Source organism: Parasteatoda tepidariorum, chromosome 4, assembly GCF_982258835.1.
Source record: "Parasteatoda tepidariorum strain Cologne lab strain chromosome 4, Ptep-v5.0, whole genome shotgun sequence".
Taxonomy (NCBI): Eukaryota; Metazoa; Arthropoda; class Arachnida; order Araneae; family Theridiidae; genus Parasteatoda; species Parasteatoda tepidariorum.
Window position 1 is genome coordinate 87,876,277 of NC_141758.1, and position 13,750 is coordinate 87,890,026.

Sequence of the window (13,750 nt, forward strand, 5' to 3'; positions counted from 1 at the left end):
GAGAGTAACATTTCAAATATTCGTCTATCATTGTGTGAAGTTAGATATTTTGACTAAAAAGTCAAAATATCAGACTTAGTATAAAAATATCAGACGTCAGTCTGGAACCATACCATCATTTGATTTGCAGTTTTAGAGTTTCATCATTTACGTACAGTGCCCAATAATGGACCACCCTGAATAACTTTTGATCCTAATCGTCTGATCTATACTTTCTAGGACTCAATCATAATGGTTTGAGGGGGTGAACTCAAATATGCTAATCAATTAGTGCAGGCGATGTTTTAAACTAAGAAATGAGACACAAAAACGTACTTTTTCTGAATAAACATAACCTTTTTCAGACGGATTCCGCTTTCTGACTCCCAAAATATATGGGTAGCCGTAATCTGGGAAATATGGTCCCAATAGTTTGGTCTGGAGAACGATCCAAAATGCTAACCCCTTAATGTTTATTTTATTTTTTGCTTCTTTCGGCATATATCAAAAATGTTTTTAAGCGAATTGAAAAATTTTCGCACAGAATTACATAATTGGTTTATCCAAAAATAATAATTATATGCTAATTATCCAATCCCTGCAAAAAATGACTTTTGAAAAATATTCATTATTTTTTATTATTTTATTCAATAATAGTCGAAAAAGTTTGGAACAGAAGGGTATACAACTTAATTTTGAACTTAATTTTTAATTGCAACGAACAAAATTTGTGTGAAATCGGTTGAATAGCTCCTGAGAAATCGAATTTTAAAAGAGTCGTATTCTTAATTTATGTTTCAGTAGACACACAACAGCTTCAAATACAAAATTTGAGTAGTGATGGCTCAGGGGATAGGGTGTTCGCCTTCCAATGAGGTGAACCAGGTTGGAATTCCGGTAATGACTAGTCGATTCGAATTCCGCATCCGACTTGCACCGACCACAGTGCTGACGTGAAATATCCTCAGTGGTACACGGATCATGGGTTAGAGATCCTTTGCCGCCAGGCACACCATGGAAGGTTCTCGTGGTTTTCTTCTACATGTCACGCAAACCCTGGTTAGTTCTATCAAAAAATCCTTCACAAAAGAAAATTTTTCCCAATCCTTGATCCAGGAGTTCTCTTGTCTTCTGATTTGGGTTCAAAATTACAAGGCTACGGATTTGAACATTATAGTCGTAAACTGAAAAATTGGGTCGACTGTTCAACGACTGATTTATAAAATAAAATGCAAAATTCTCTAGTTTGAGCCTTGATGGCTCAAGGGATAGAGCGCTCGCCTTCGAATGAGGTGAACCAGGTTCAAATCCCAGCTAAGGCTGGTCGATACGAATTCCGCACCCGTCTCACACCAACCACAGTGCTGACGTAAGATACCCTCAGTGGTAGATGGATCATGAGTTAGAGTCCCAATTTGTCAGGCTAACCGTGGCAGGGTTTCGATTTTTTTTTCATCATGTAATACGATGCGGGTTAGTTGCATCAAAAAGTACTCCACGAAAGAAAATTTCTCCCAATACTTGATCCAGGAGTTCCCTCGTCTTCTGCATTGGTCTTAATATTAAAAGGCTACTGAGTGGAACATTAGTGTCGCAAACCCAAAAATTGGGTCAATTGTTCAACGACGGTTATGAAACAAAATGCTTTTCTCACTTTTCTTAGTCAACCGATTCTAATTATGCAACGAGTTCTGCTTATTTCTGCGTGAGGAAGAATCCCTATTTAGACGTAGGAAAAGTTTTTTTTTTTTAATATTTTGAACAGGACTGAGGCAAGGAATATAGAGGCATACATTTACGTGTTTTCTATAATGTCGGTTAACGGTTAACTCTATTTTGTCCGTTATCGGACATCTAGGAATTAAGAATCGTTCAAATACTTACTGAAAGGATAGGTAGAACCATATAATACAGTAACAGATGCTATGGCCAAAATAGCATCTGCATACTTGAGAATGAGGCCATTCATAAGGAGTAGAATACAGCCACAAACTATGACCACTAAGCAGGAATACACGTCACGTGAGACATCCAAAACTTGGTGATTACTGTAGAAGCCAGATCCTGTAAAAAAGATTTTTTTCACAGACTATACTTATAACGAATACATATTTAAAAAAAAAAAAAACGATGCATATTCTTCAAAAATGATTTTTTCCACAAAAATATATACAGTGAGCTCTCGCTACTGTGATATCCGATACAACAATGACTCCCTCTATTACAACAATGTTTCGTGGTTCCAACGAACTTCCATATGAATTAATGTTATTCTCCTCTCAATATTACGATATTCGCTAAAGCAATAAACCCCTGTAAAACGATTTTTTTCCAATTTCAACCATATTTTTTCCATTTATTATTGACTTCCAAATAATGTAAAAAATCTTATTTTATCATCTTTTGCCATTTCACCGCTGACCACCCTAAAAGCTTCCATTCTTAGAACTGCCTCCCTCAAGAAGTCACAGCATCTCCTATCTGATTTCATTTCCTTCATGTTAAAAGTTGATGATGAGTCACAAATGACCACAAGCACCACATTAACACCTGAAAAAGAATTTTTTCCGCAGAGGGCGGGTGGAGCACAATTCACAGACGAAAATCAATTTTCGTACTTTGAACTCAATGCATACTTTGTTTGTATATTCATTCTTCTGATTATTAAGTCAACCAACAAAAATATCGGATTATTTTCAATAAAAACGGTCTTCAGGTATGTTTGCGATCTTATTTTATTTTAATTGTTTTTAATACTTAACCATAATTAACCTATCTGCAAATTAATAAACAAATAACAAATTAATCTGCAATGATATAATGCCAGAGATTAAGCAAAGACTAAATGCTGGAAATCGCAGCTATTTTGCACTTTAAGAGATTGCTAATATCAAAAGTAATAACGAGAAAAGCAAAGCTTCAGGTTTATAAAACTATAATCAGACCAACCGTTATCTATGGATCAGAGACATGGACTCTAATCCAGAAACAAGAAAAAATGCTGATTACCTGGGAAAGAAAAATTCTTAGAACTATTTTTGGACCTGTCAAAGAGGGTGATCTGTGGAGAAGGCTATACAATTTTGAAATTGCAAGACTATTTAAAGATAAAGATATAATCAATTATGTGAAAGCAAAGAGAATTCAATGACTAGGACACCTTGAGAGAATGGAGGAAAGCAGAGGCATTAAGAAGATATTCAAGGGGCAGTGTCAGGGCCAAAGGATAAGAGGAAGGCCGGTCAAAAGATGGTTTGACGAGGAGGAAAAAGACCTTAAGACTCTAAGTCCGAAACTGGAAACAAAGAGATAGAGACAGGCGACTTTGGAGGAAAATTGTTAGGGAGGCCATGGTCCAACATGGGCTGTAATGCCAGGGAGTTAGTTAGCAAATTAATAAAAACATTTATAGTTAATACATATATAACATTAAGATTAAAAAAAAAATCTTAATGTGTCTCCAAAATATTGCTGACCCTCTCTGGTCCCAAAAATATTGCTGTAATGAGGTTTTACTGTATAATACAAATTTTTTTTTTAAAAATAAAACCATTGATATTTTTTATAAAAGTGATTTTCTCTCACAGAAAATAATTAATATACAAATATTTTTTTAAACACCTTGCACAAAACATAAAAAAGAGATTTTTTCTCACAAATATTTATAACTTGGGGGCTAAATCCCCTGTTCGCTGATGCTTACCAACCCCGATGATTGATTCGCAATAAATTGCTATTTCTTGGCATAAAACAATTGAAGTTATTCAACTAAAAATGTATGTACTGAAAAGAACACTTACCATGCCTAAATATTTACCTCCCTTATGATACTTAAGATCTATCAGTAAACATAAATAATTTTTTTAAATAATCGTTTTTTGAAATAACATTTAAAATTAAAAGTATATTATTGTAACAAATTCGGTAAGTTTATAGCTGTAATTTTATATTTTTGCTCACCAAACGAACGGATGTATGATTTAAAACACCATGTACACGGATGTATTTGCATTCATTACTTTGTGCATGAAGTTGAAAGTTAGGTTCTAAATCATTTAACGAATATTTTTAACCGCAATTTATAAGAGTGTATTAATGTGATTCGCACCAAAGAATGTAAAACGGTTAATGAGACACTTTAAATAACTTTATCTTAAAATGTAATTACGTTATTCTAACAATAATACTAATAAAAACAACTCTTAATTTAGTCATTCTTAATTTCTTATACTCTTAATTCAGAGAGAAAAAAAATCAAAAACGTAATAATTACAGTACGGATTAGTAGGGTGTAGATTTGCACGAATTAGGGCAGCAAAAATAGTTATAGGAAAACAATACCTTCGTTATATCAATTTTATGCTGATGACAAACAAACCAATAGGAAAATTAGTGTGGGAAAACTGGATCCTACAATGTGATTTTTCAGCCAATAAAAATGCACCGACAATAGAAAACTACCGCACCATGATTAGATTCTTATATATTGTAAAATACGAATATTCTTTTTCCCCCCAATTAAGTCAGTGATTTATTCCTTCGATTCATTGCAATCGTTAAGGTAAATAAGCAAATAACGATTCATATTTAGATGAATATCAAACAAATTATACAAATAAACTAAAGCATTCTAAGGTATTAATTTTTTTTATTTTTATGGGTGTTAAAACTAGCCTTAACGGCTAAATCTTAACGGTCAAAATGTATTTTCTGTTTCAGTTTATCTAGTTAAAACTGTTAAAGTGACAATTAAGTGTATTTCGTCCATCAAGGGTTAAATTTTGCTACTTAAACTATTGTTTTACATAACTTTACAATAAAATTATCTTAATTTATAATATAAATTTATCATAAATCACACTAAGTGTTTTAATGTAATATTTTGTAACACATATGAAATTTAAAATTTTGGCTTGAAGTAAAGAAAATAATTTAAAATTAAGCTATTTCTCTTGTTGTTGTAGTTCATTTATGTCACACTAGAGCTGCACAATGGGCTATTGGCAACGGTCTGGGAAGCACCCCTGAGGATGATCCGAAGACGTGCCATCACAATTTTGATCCTCGTCAAAGGGGGTGGCACCCTTGCTTCGGAAGCCCGACGACCTGCAAGCGAATTCGTGCACTTTACGGTAGAACAGTTTAACGACGACCAATACCGTACACTCTCGGATCCTTCACAGACTGATTCAAGTAGTGACCCACCTACACACTGACTGCAGTCAGTGATGCTTGATACGAAATTGTAGAATCTTAACCTCCATGACTTTTGGGCAATCAGTAAATTTGAGGAAAATAGATTGCTGATTTTTGAAAGGAGGATACTTCGGTCAATTTTTGGTGCCGTTTAATAAAATAATGTTTGTAAAAGTTTATATAATCATGAAATACATGATAGACAACCTAGCATCTCAAGAGTCATGAAGTAAGCAGGACTGTGACACATTATTGGACTCTAAGATCCAACCAAACAATTGACATTCTCAAAGATTGAGGCGGATAAGCTTAATACCTCCTAGAAGAGAGAAGGCCTCAGCACTGGTTACCATAAACAAGAAATTTGATCCTTTATAGCAGTGGTTACCAACTGGCGGCGAGCGGGTCACATCCGGTCCACGAAGCTTTTTTTTTGTGACCCGTGAACTAAAATATAGTAGTTGTCATTTTTTTGCAGCCAATTTTCGTAAAAAAACCTGTATGGGTTTAAAATGCTATTCTTTCGTTGTTTAAAAAAAAAAAAAAAAAAAAAAAAAAAAAAAAAAAAAAAAAAAAGCGAATTTCTTTGTTTTTGTGAAATTTAACATACCAACGATGCAAAAATTTTTTTTTCTCAGATGAAAATCTACTTCTTATTCTAATTTGTAATTTAATACTTTCGTTTTGTACAACTTGATAAAAATATGACAGTAATATTTAATGTTTCTTTAAGCATAAAAGAGTCCTATATAAAATTTTGGTAAAGTTGCGGCCCGCCATTCGACTGGTGTTTTCAATTGCGGTCCCCGGTTTCATGTAAGTTGGAAACCCCTGCTTTATAGTTTGTTTAAAATAAGAACTCCCCCAGACATTCGTCTGGACCTGTGGAGGTGACTATGGCAACGAGGTTTGACTATTTCTAGTAAGGGTGCGAGGTTATTGTTTTGGAGTTTTTTTGACTCGGGTCGGAGAGAAAAGGGGGATCTCTTTCTTGGGTCTATTGTATTAGTCATAGAATGAAGCTACCCTCCCTAAAATGCGTCATTCTTGTTTCCAGAGCACCAGATGGCCTCAGACTTTGTGACCGGAGGAGTTATTAACTTAGACAAACTATAGTAGTCCAAACGTAATAACTTTTTTCGCATTTTTCCCCATTGCGCAGCTTAGTAGCCTGTAAGTCGTGATATCTTTCTTATTTTTCCTCCACTGCACAGTTTATGTTAGTTGCGTCGAACTACTAAATTGATCCGTGCTAAGGCCTTCTCTCTTCTAGCAGGTGTTGAGTAACTTCGAGGTGGCTACACAGCGCAGAGATGGATTTGAGATTGTTGGGAGTGAACAGGTGAAGAAATCTTGTAGTAAATCGTTCTACCAAGAGGAAGTAGACTGAAAAAGCCTTGACTAACACTAAGTTGTAGTGTGGATGAAGAGGAAGAACCTCCATGACCCCTCTGGCCCACAACGAGCTGTTGCTGGGATACTTTTTGGTAATCGTATTTATATGAAATGTATACATTTTGAAGTTAACTTTTAAAATTTTCATGAAAAAGAATGCATGAAATGTTTATTTACGAACAATTTCCGTTAAATGAAATCAATGCATAGTACAGAAAATTTTAATGTTTTAAACTAAATGGATTTTTTACTTCTTGTGTTCCTCAGGTATTCGAACGATGATCTCGGACTATTTGAGCACACTCTTCCGTTATTAACTGAATCCAGAACGATGCAGTTCACTTGCATATCGTCTTCTTTGATTGTCATGGAGCAACCTTGATGGTGAGTGTAACCTAAATATTTAAGGAATTATAATATTAGCCATGTTAATAAACAATATTTTTAAATTAGTTTTGCGTTCAGACATGTAATCTGATGATAGAAAATAATCCTAACGAAGCACAGAAAAAATTATGAAGCACATCATGAGATTATAAGTTTATAATAAAAGTTTTTATTTATTGATTTACTGATTGATAGATTAACGACATATCACTAAGACTCTCGTGCATTGATTCACTGATGTAGCCAGTATCCATGTTCATTAAGTCACAGATTCACTGATTCGTAGATTTACATATTCAGTTATTGAAAGATTTACTACTCATTCAATTCACTATAACATTTGAACTGATTCATGCAATACTCTAATGTATAAAATCGTTTTTCTCTTGAATGTTTTTCTCCATTTATTTACTAGCTGTATCAAACAGTAACATTATATATAGCAGTAATCCTACTAGCTGTATTAAACAGTAACACTATATCCAGCTGTAATATACACCGAAGAGCCATTACATTATGACCACCCTGCTAATAACATGTAAGACCACCTTTAGCCCTCAAAACTGCTATAGCACCCGCCGCGGCATTGATTCCACAAGGTGCTGATAGGTAGTCTGAGGTATCTGGTACCAAGCTCTCACCAACTGGTCCTGCAATTCCCTCACATTGCGAGGGGGTAGCGTGGCAGCACGAATTTGGTTTTCCAAGTAGGACCACAAATGCTCTATTGGATTAAGGTCAGAACTGATTTGGGGGCCAAGACATGACTTGAAAGTCACTGGAATGTTCCTCGAACCAATCCATGACGATTCGACCCTTACGACATGGTGCATTATCCTGTTGGTAAACACCATCCCCCGCAGGAAAAACTGTTGCCATGAATGGGTGATCCTGGTCTGCAACTATGTTCAAGTAGCTTACAGACGTCAGGGATTGTTCTATGAGGATTATGGGTTCAAATGTGCCATGAAAACATTGTTCCTGAGCGAGAAACCATGAAAACCTGGGCGAGCCCATTGTCATAGATGGAGGGTGGTCATAATGTAATGGCTCTTCGGTGTATTACTTACTAGCTGTCAAGGGCGCCGGCAGAATAATATAAAAGGGGTGCAACCCTCTAGCAAACAACACCCCCCCCCCCCAAAAAAAAAATTTGAAAATTCCTTTATTACATTTTGTTTTGTTATTACATATACTTTCATCTGTTAATTTTTTTCAAGATACATTTCTTCATTGTTTTAACAAGATATTTAAAAAAAAAGTACGAATTTCTTGTACTTGCAAATTTGGCCACGAGAAACTGTATTGATGGCGCTGGTATAGCTACTGACTTTGAAACACAAATAACTACAAACCGTAGTTTTGTATACTAACGTGCTTGTGCACGCTTATACTGGTATTTATTGTGTTGATGAAGTTTTGCAGTTGTGAGAAGTCAGTTTGTGTTATACATCTTTGTTAAACTAAATAACTAATAGAAAATATAATATTATTTATATTTTATTAAACGAAATTTAAAAATATAGCTTAAATATCTGCCAAGTTTGTGCATAAGAATCAACGATGACTCAGAATTCATTGAAAAAGTTATAAACAGATTTGGACAGCAAACAAGACGATTACAATTCTTGTTTGATTAAACAATTTTTTAATTGTTATGCATCAATAATTACTTTATTATTTGCTTTTGAATAAATATTTTAAATAAAAAAATTTATAACAAAATTGTTTTTCTGTGTCTCTTTAATTGTTTTAAAAAAAGCCAGGGGGGTGCAAGTGCACCCCGTTGCCGGCGCCCTTGCTAGCTGTATCAAATATCGACATTACATCTAGCTATAATATATTACTTACTAGCTGTATCAAGTAGTAACATTATATCTAGCTGTATATTACTTACTAGCTGTATCGAACAATGACATTATGTCTAGTTGTAATACAATATTACTTACTAGCTGTATCAGATTGTAATCTAATTGTAATTTATTACTCACCAGCTATATTACACAGTAACATTCATAGTAACGCTTACCATAGCCCCTCGAATTAATAAGAAGATATTTTGAAAATAAAAAAATAAATACTCTTAACATTGATTTTGCGAAAAATAATTTACCAGAAAAACACGTGAAAAAAAACCTAAAAAATAATTTGATGTAACATGTAGTTAATAATAAAACGGTAATCATAATAACGAAAATTATAATCTACATAGTCATCATAATAACAAATCTCTCTTTCTCTCTCTTAAACTACACTCTATAACAAAAAAATAGAAGCACCAAGAAGCAATCATCCGATTGCTTTGAAATTTCGTATGCATGAATGTTTTGAACAGATATGGCTGGAATGATGCCGACTGGGGACGTATAGTCCTTAGCGACGAATCCCGCTTCCAACTGCGTCCTGACAATCATCGAAGACGTGTTTGGAGACGCACAGGGCAGAGGGGGGATCCTGTCTTCACTATTGCGCGCCGCACCGACCCTCAACAAGGCATTATGGTCTGGGGTTGCATTTCCTTTGACAGCCGGACCCCTTTGGTCGTCATTAGAGGTACACTTACTGCACGGCGGTACATCGACGACATCCTAAGGCCTGTTTCGCTACCGTTCCTTTTGCAGCGCCCTAGGCTGGTTTTTCAGCAGGACAATGCCAGACCACATACGGCACGTGTTGCTATGAACTGTCTGCAAGCTTGTCAAACTCTTCCTTGGCCTGCCAGATCACCAGATCTCTCTCCCATCGAGCATGCCTGGGATATAATGGGAAGGCAATTGCATCTGGCACGGAATGTTGATGACCTCGTTCGACAATTGGATCGAATTTGACAGGAAATACCGCAAGAGACCATCCGGGAGCTTTATCGGTCTATGCTACGCCGTGTGGCAGCTTGTATCGAGGCTAGAGGTAGGTCAACACCTTATTGAACTTGTTACTGTAACTCTGCAATAAATTATTCAATTGTTCTGAAATTTTAATCATCTACTATTCTGTACATTGTCTTCCTATCCACCAATTTTCGTATCAATCGGACAACTCCTTCTTGGTGCGTCGATTTTTTTGTTATAGAGTGTATTTAATATTCTATAAATTTATAAATCTCATATTCTGTATAGCTTTTTGTTTTTTTCTTTTCAATATCCCAAACAGAAGAATAATGCACATAAGGGAGAATACAAAAATTAATATTAAAACCAGAAAAAAGAAACATTATAGAAATCAATCAAATCATTACTGAGGAGGGAGGGATTAAAAATATCAAAATCTGTTTCATTAATAATTTATCTAGAAAACATCTTAGTTTAATCAAGTGTTTAAACCGGTTTTGTTTTTCACTCACAAGTGATTTAACAGATTTTAACAGATTTTTTGCTTTCCTCTAAGTTGTTGCCTTCGATGCGAATACTTTTTGATTTTATTTAGGACAAATACTCTGAAAATATGTATTAAGAATGATCACTAAGGAACAAATTGTATATGATAGAAGTCTACATGGAGCAGCTTGTCTACCTTATTTAATGCATAGATTCATTCAGTTTTTTCCAAAAGCATATACCAATGTTGAATTGCTTGAATGGGAGAAGTTGTAACCTATTACGTTTCTGAAAATCATTTGAATTTGGTTTTGTAACCCAAATTTCAAGCGAAAAAAGCAAAACGAAGAGAAATAAATCACAAATGATATTAAAATGTACATTGTTAACCATCCTCAATGTTAAAACACTGTTTAGATACCGAAGACATTTCTTGCTTATCGAACCGAGACTATAGTATGTCCAATTCTGCGCCTTTATTTGTGCTTTAATCACGTTGTTTTGCTTTATTCTTAAGTTGCACAAAATATACTTCACCCTCATTTGGACCTAAACGCCTTGCATATGAAGCATTAACATATTTAACTACTGTTATATTGAAGAAAATTAGTATCGTCCCAATATACGATCCACATTAATTAATATTGTAGTTATTTTACGGATCGACAGAGGGCGCCACTAAAATTGTTGTTTTTACAAATTTTTTTTCCTTCACCATTTTATCACATTATTTCAGGTTTACATCTTATTTTTATTAAATTTATTATTCGCAATCGCAACATGCGAATATGACATGAGGGAGAGCAAACCGGTTCTAATATAGAGTCTCTCTCTCATCCTCTGCTCAGATACATGGCAATGTACTGCGATGCATTCCATAGTATTTTTCGCGTTTAGATTATCAAGAATACAGTTTATAACTTCCATGAAACTTAAATTAAACACTATGTTTGAAGCAGTTTTGAGATCAATGTAGTTTCAAAGCTTAGAAAATTTAAATAAATTAAAGTTAGTTTCTGTCTTAATTTTAAAATTAAGATAGAAACTAACGTGCTATGAACTTCTTTGACCATCCACACGCTAATGGTAAAATGCCATAGGTAAAGAGTTCTGTTATACGCCACCTAGTTCATTTAGATCGCCGATTTTATTTAATACAAATTTTATTTTTATACGTTAATAATTGTTTATATATTTATAAGCGATCGCAACGCTCGAATACGCCATCTGGGGAGAAGACCAGTTCCATGCATTTGGCCCTTCTCCCTTTCCTCTCCTCCTCTTTTCAATTGCATAAGAATGTACTACGATATTTTTGGCTTTTCTTAATATTTTTCCTTCTTAATTATTAAAAATATTTTTTTTTTTAATTTCTATGATGCTTTCTTCTAGAACTATGTTTAATGTAGTTTTCAGTCCCATACAGTTTCCCAACTTAAAACAATTTAATCTACATGAAAATCAAGACAGAAACAAACGTACTTCTTTCTCCTATGACTCTCCACACGCTAATGGCGAAAGCATGTAAAGTGTTGCCATAGGTAGAGAGTTCTGCCCTACGCCACCTATGGCCCATTTCGATCGCCAATATTAAATTCGTTTATATATTTAATAAAAATTATATTTAAAAAAAATATTTTTATAAACATTTTAGTAGCGCTACCTACCGATCTATAAAGAAACTACCCGAAGGTAGATCGTATGTTGAGGCAATACTAAAATATTTATACCTCCTATTAAAGTGAAGCAGATAATATTTACAATGAAGTTGACGGCGCCGAGGATGACCATTAGCATGGGGTATCTCGGTATCGTATCTTCATGAGATGCGTGGACGATGGTTTGCACTGATTCAACTAAGGCAGAGAAGCAAAGGGCAGACAGGAACAACATGTTGACAAGCAACCCCAGCACTTTTACTCTAGCCCAACCAAATGTATTCTTCATGGTTTTCTCTTTGGACATCTAAAACAGAAAAACATTAAATGAATGTAAGACGCTTCAGAAAATGCTATTATTTAAAACTATTTTGTAAACGTACCGTTTATGATATTTTTATAATAAAATATGACACACTGAGTGCTTCAAAAATAGTTTCATAAAAATATTCTATTCGATTTCGTAAACCATACTTTTATTCTTTAGTAAAAATAATGAACCTGTTGTCTGACTTTAAAACTAAGTGGATATTTTCCAATGTTAGCTACTATTTGAAATTTTTTTTTATCTCATCTTAAGATTTTAGATGAGAATAAAGTTGTTTTTATTATTATAAAGTTCTCGCCTGGGGAATGATCTACGTCATACAGGCATCTGAAGGGCAGTTTTGTTGGCCACTTTTCCAGGGGCACCATATTAGGTGGGCCAACATTGCTCCCACAGTAAGGACAGATAGCACAGAGTATGAAAGAACATCCATGCCTTGTCCGGAATTCGAACCCAGAACCTATCCAAAGCGAGGGCAATTCCTTAAACCCTACACAGGCCGGTCAGCCCTATTATCAAAATAGCATGAGGGACATGAATACCTTATTATTTCTAAATAAATTCTAAGAATTTAATGATTAAGTAGTATTTCTTTCGGATTTTTTTTATTTTTAAGAAAATGACTTGTTCTCAAATTAGCGTAATATCGAAATTACGAATTGTGCTTGAATATTGAAATTGCGAATTTTTAGGTGTGGTTAAATACAATGATTTACAGTAAATTAATAAGGTGAAATATTTTCAGTTATTTTTAAATAAAACTGATCTAAATCATACTAATATTTTTTTTTTAAATCAACAGAATTTTTTTTTTTAAAAAAAATTCTTTTTCTAAATTAACGTGTGGAGTTGTTCTGAGGTTCACGTGTTACGTCGTAGTGTCATTAAAATCAAAACGTTTGTTTCTTCACTTGTTTAGCAATTCTATTCGTGTTTTTGAAGGTCATAACCTCTAAAAGTTACAAGAAAGCGATTTATCTAAAAATATCAAACTTAGCTGCATCTTCATAAATTTATAATTTTAACGGGAAACATTTTCATATTAAAACAGAATGGGTTCTGGAGATTCAAATAAACTATTTAATTTTTTCACAGACAATTTCGAGTGTTGAAAAACTAAACAACTATCACAAATTAACAAAATAATCACATCATTTAAATCTTAACAGCCACTTGTTTTCTCTTTTTTAATTCTAATTCAAGGTTGATTTAAGCAACGCAACGATGTGGCAGGTTTCCCGTCAATTCGAGGTCATCTAAAAGGAAGGCCTCTTGTTCATTTTCATTTGAGCAAGTGTATGACAAATATATATATATATATATATGTATATTAGTTTAGTTAAATGATTTAATATTATTTTTGAAAAATAAGTAAATAAATAAATTACAGTTTAATAAAAGTTTTTGATAGTAGTTTTCTCTTTTAAAATTAAAAAATGTATCATAATCATATTTAAACATATTTCATCGAAATTAGTGTTACCGTTATCACG

The 13,750-nt window shown here is 33.9% G+C and overlaps 1 protein-coding gene across 3 annotated transcripts in view; it reads right to left on the reverse strand.

Annotated features, from left to right (window-relative positions):
• The window catches only part of LOC107454104 (proton-coupled zinc antiporter SLC30A1), a 40,572-nt gene that overhangs the window by 11,270 nt on the left and 15,552 nt on the right, over window positions 1–13,750 (reverse strand). For all 3 annotated transcript variants that reach the window (XM_087161560.1, XM_087161562.1, XM_087161561.1), the window contains 3 exons: window positions 12,002–12,236; window positions 6,822–6,965; window positions 1,864–2,043 (listed from right to left, as the gene is read on the reverse strand). In XM_087161560.1, coding sequence (XP_087017686.1) covers window positions 1,864–2,043; window positions 6,822–6,965; window positions 12,002–12,236 — 559 coding nt within the window. The remainder of the gene's footprint in view (window positions 1–1,863; window positions 2,044–6,821; window positions 6,966–12,001; window positions 12,237–13,750) is intronic.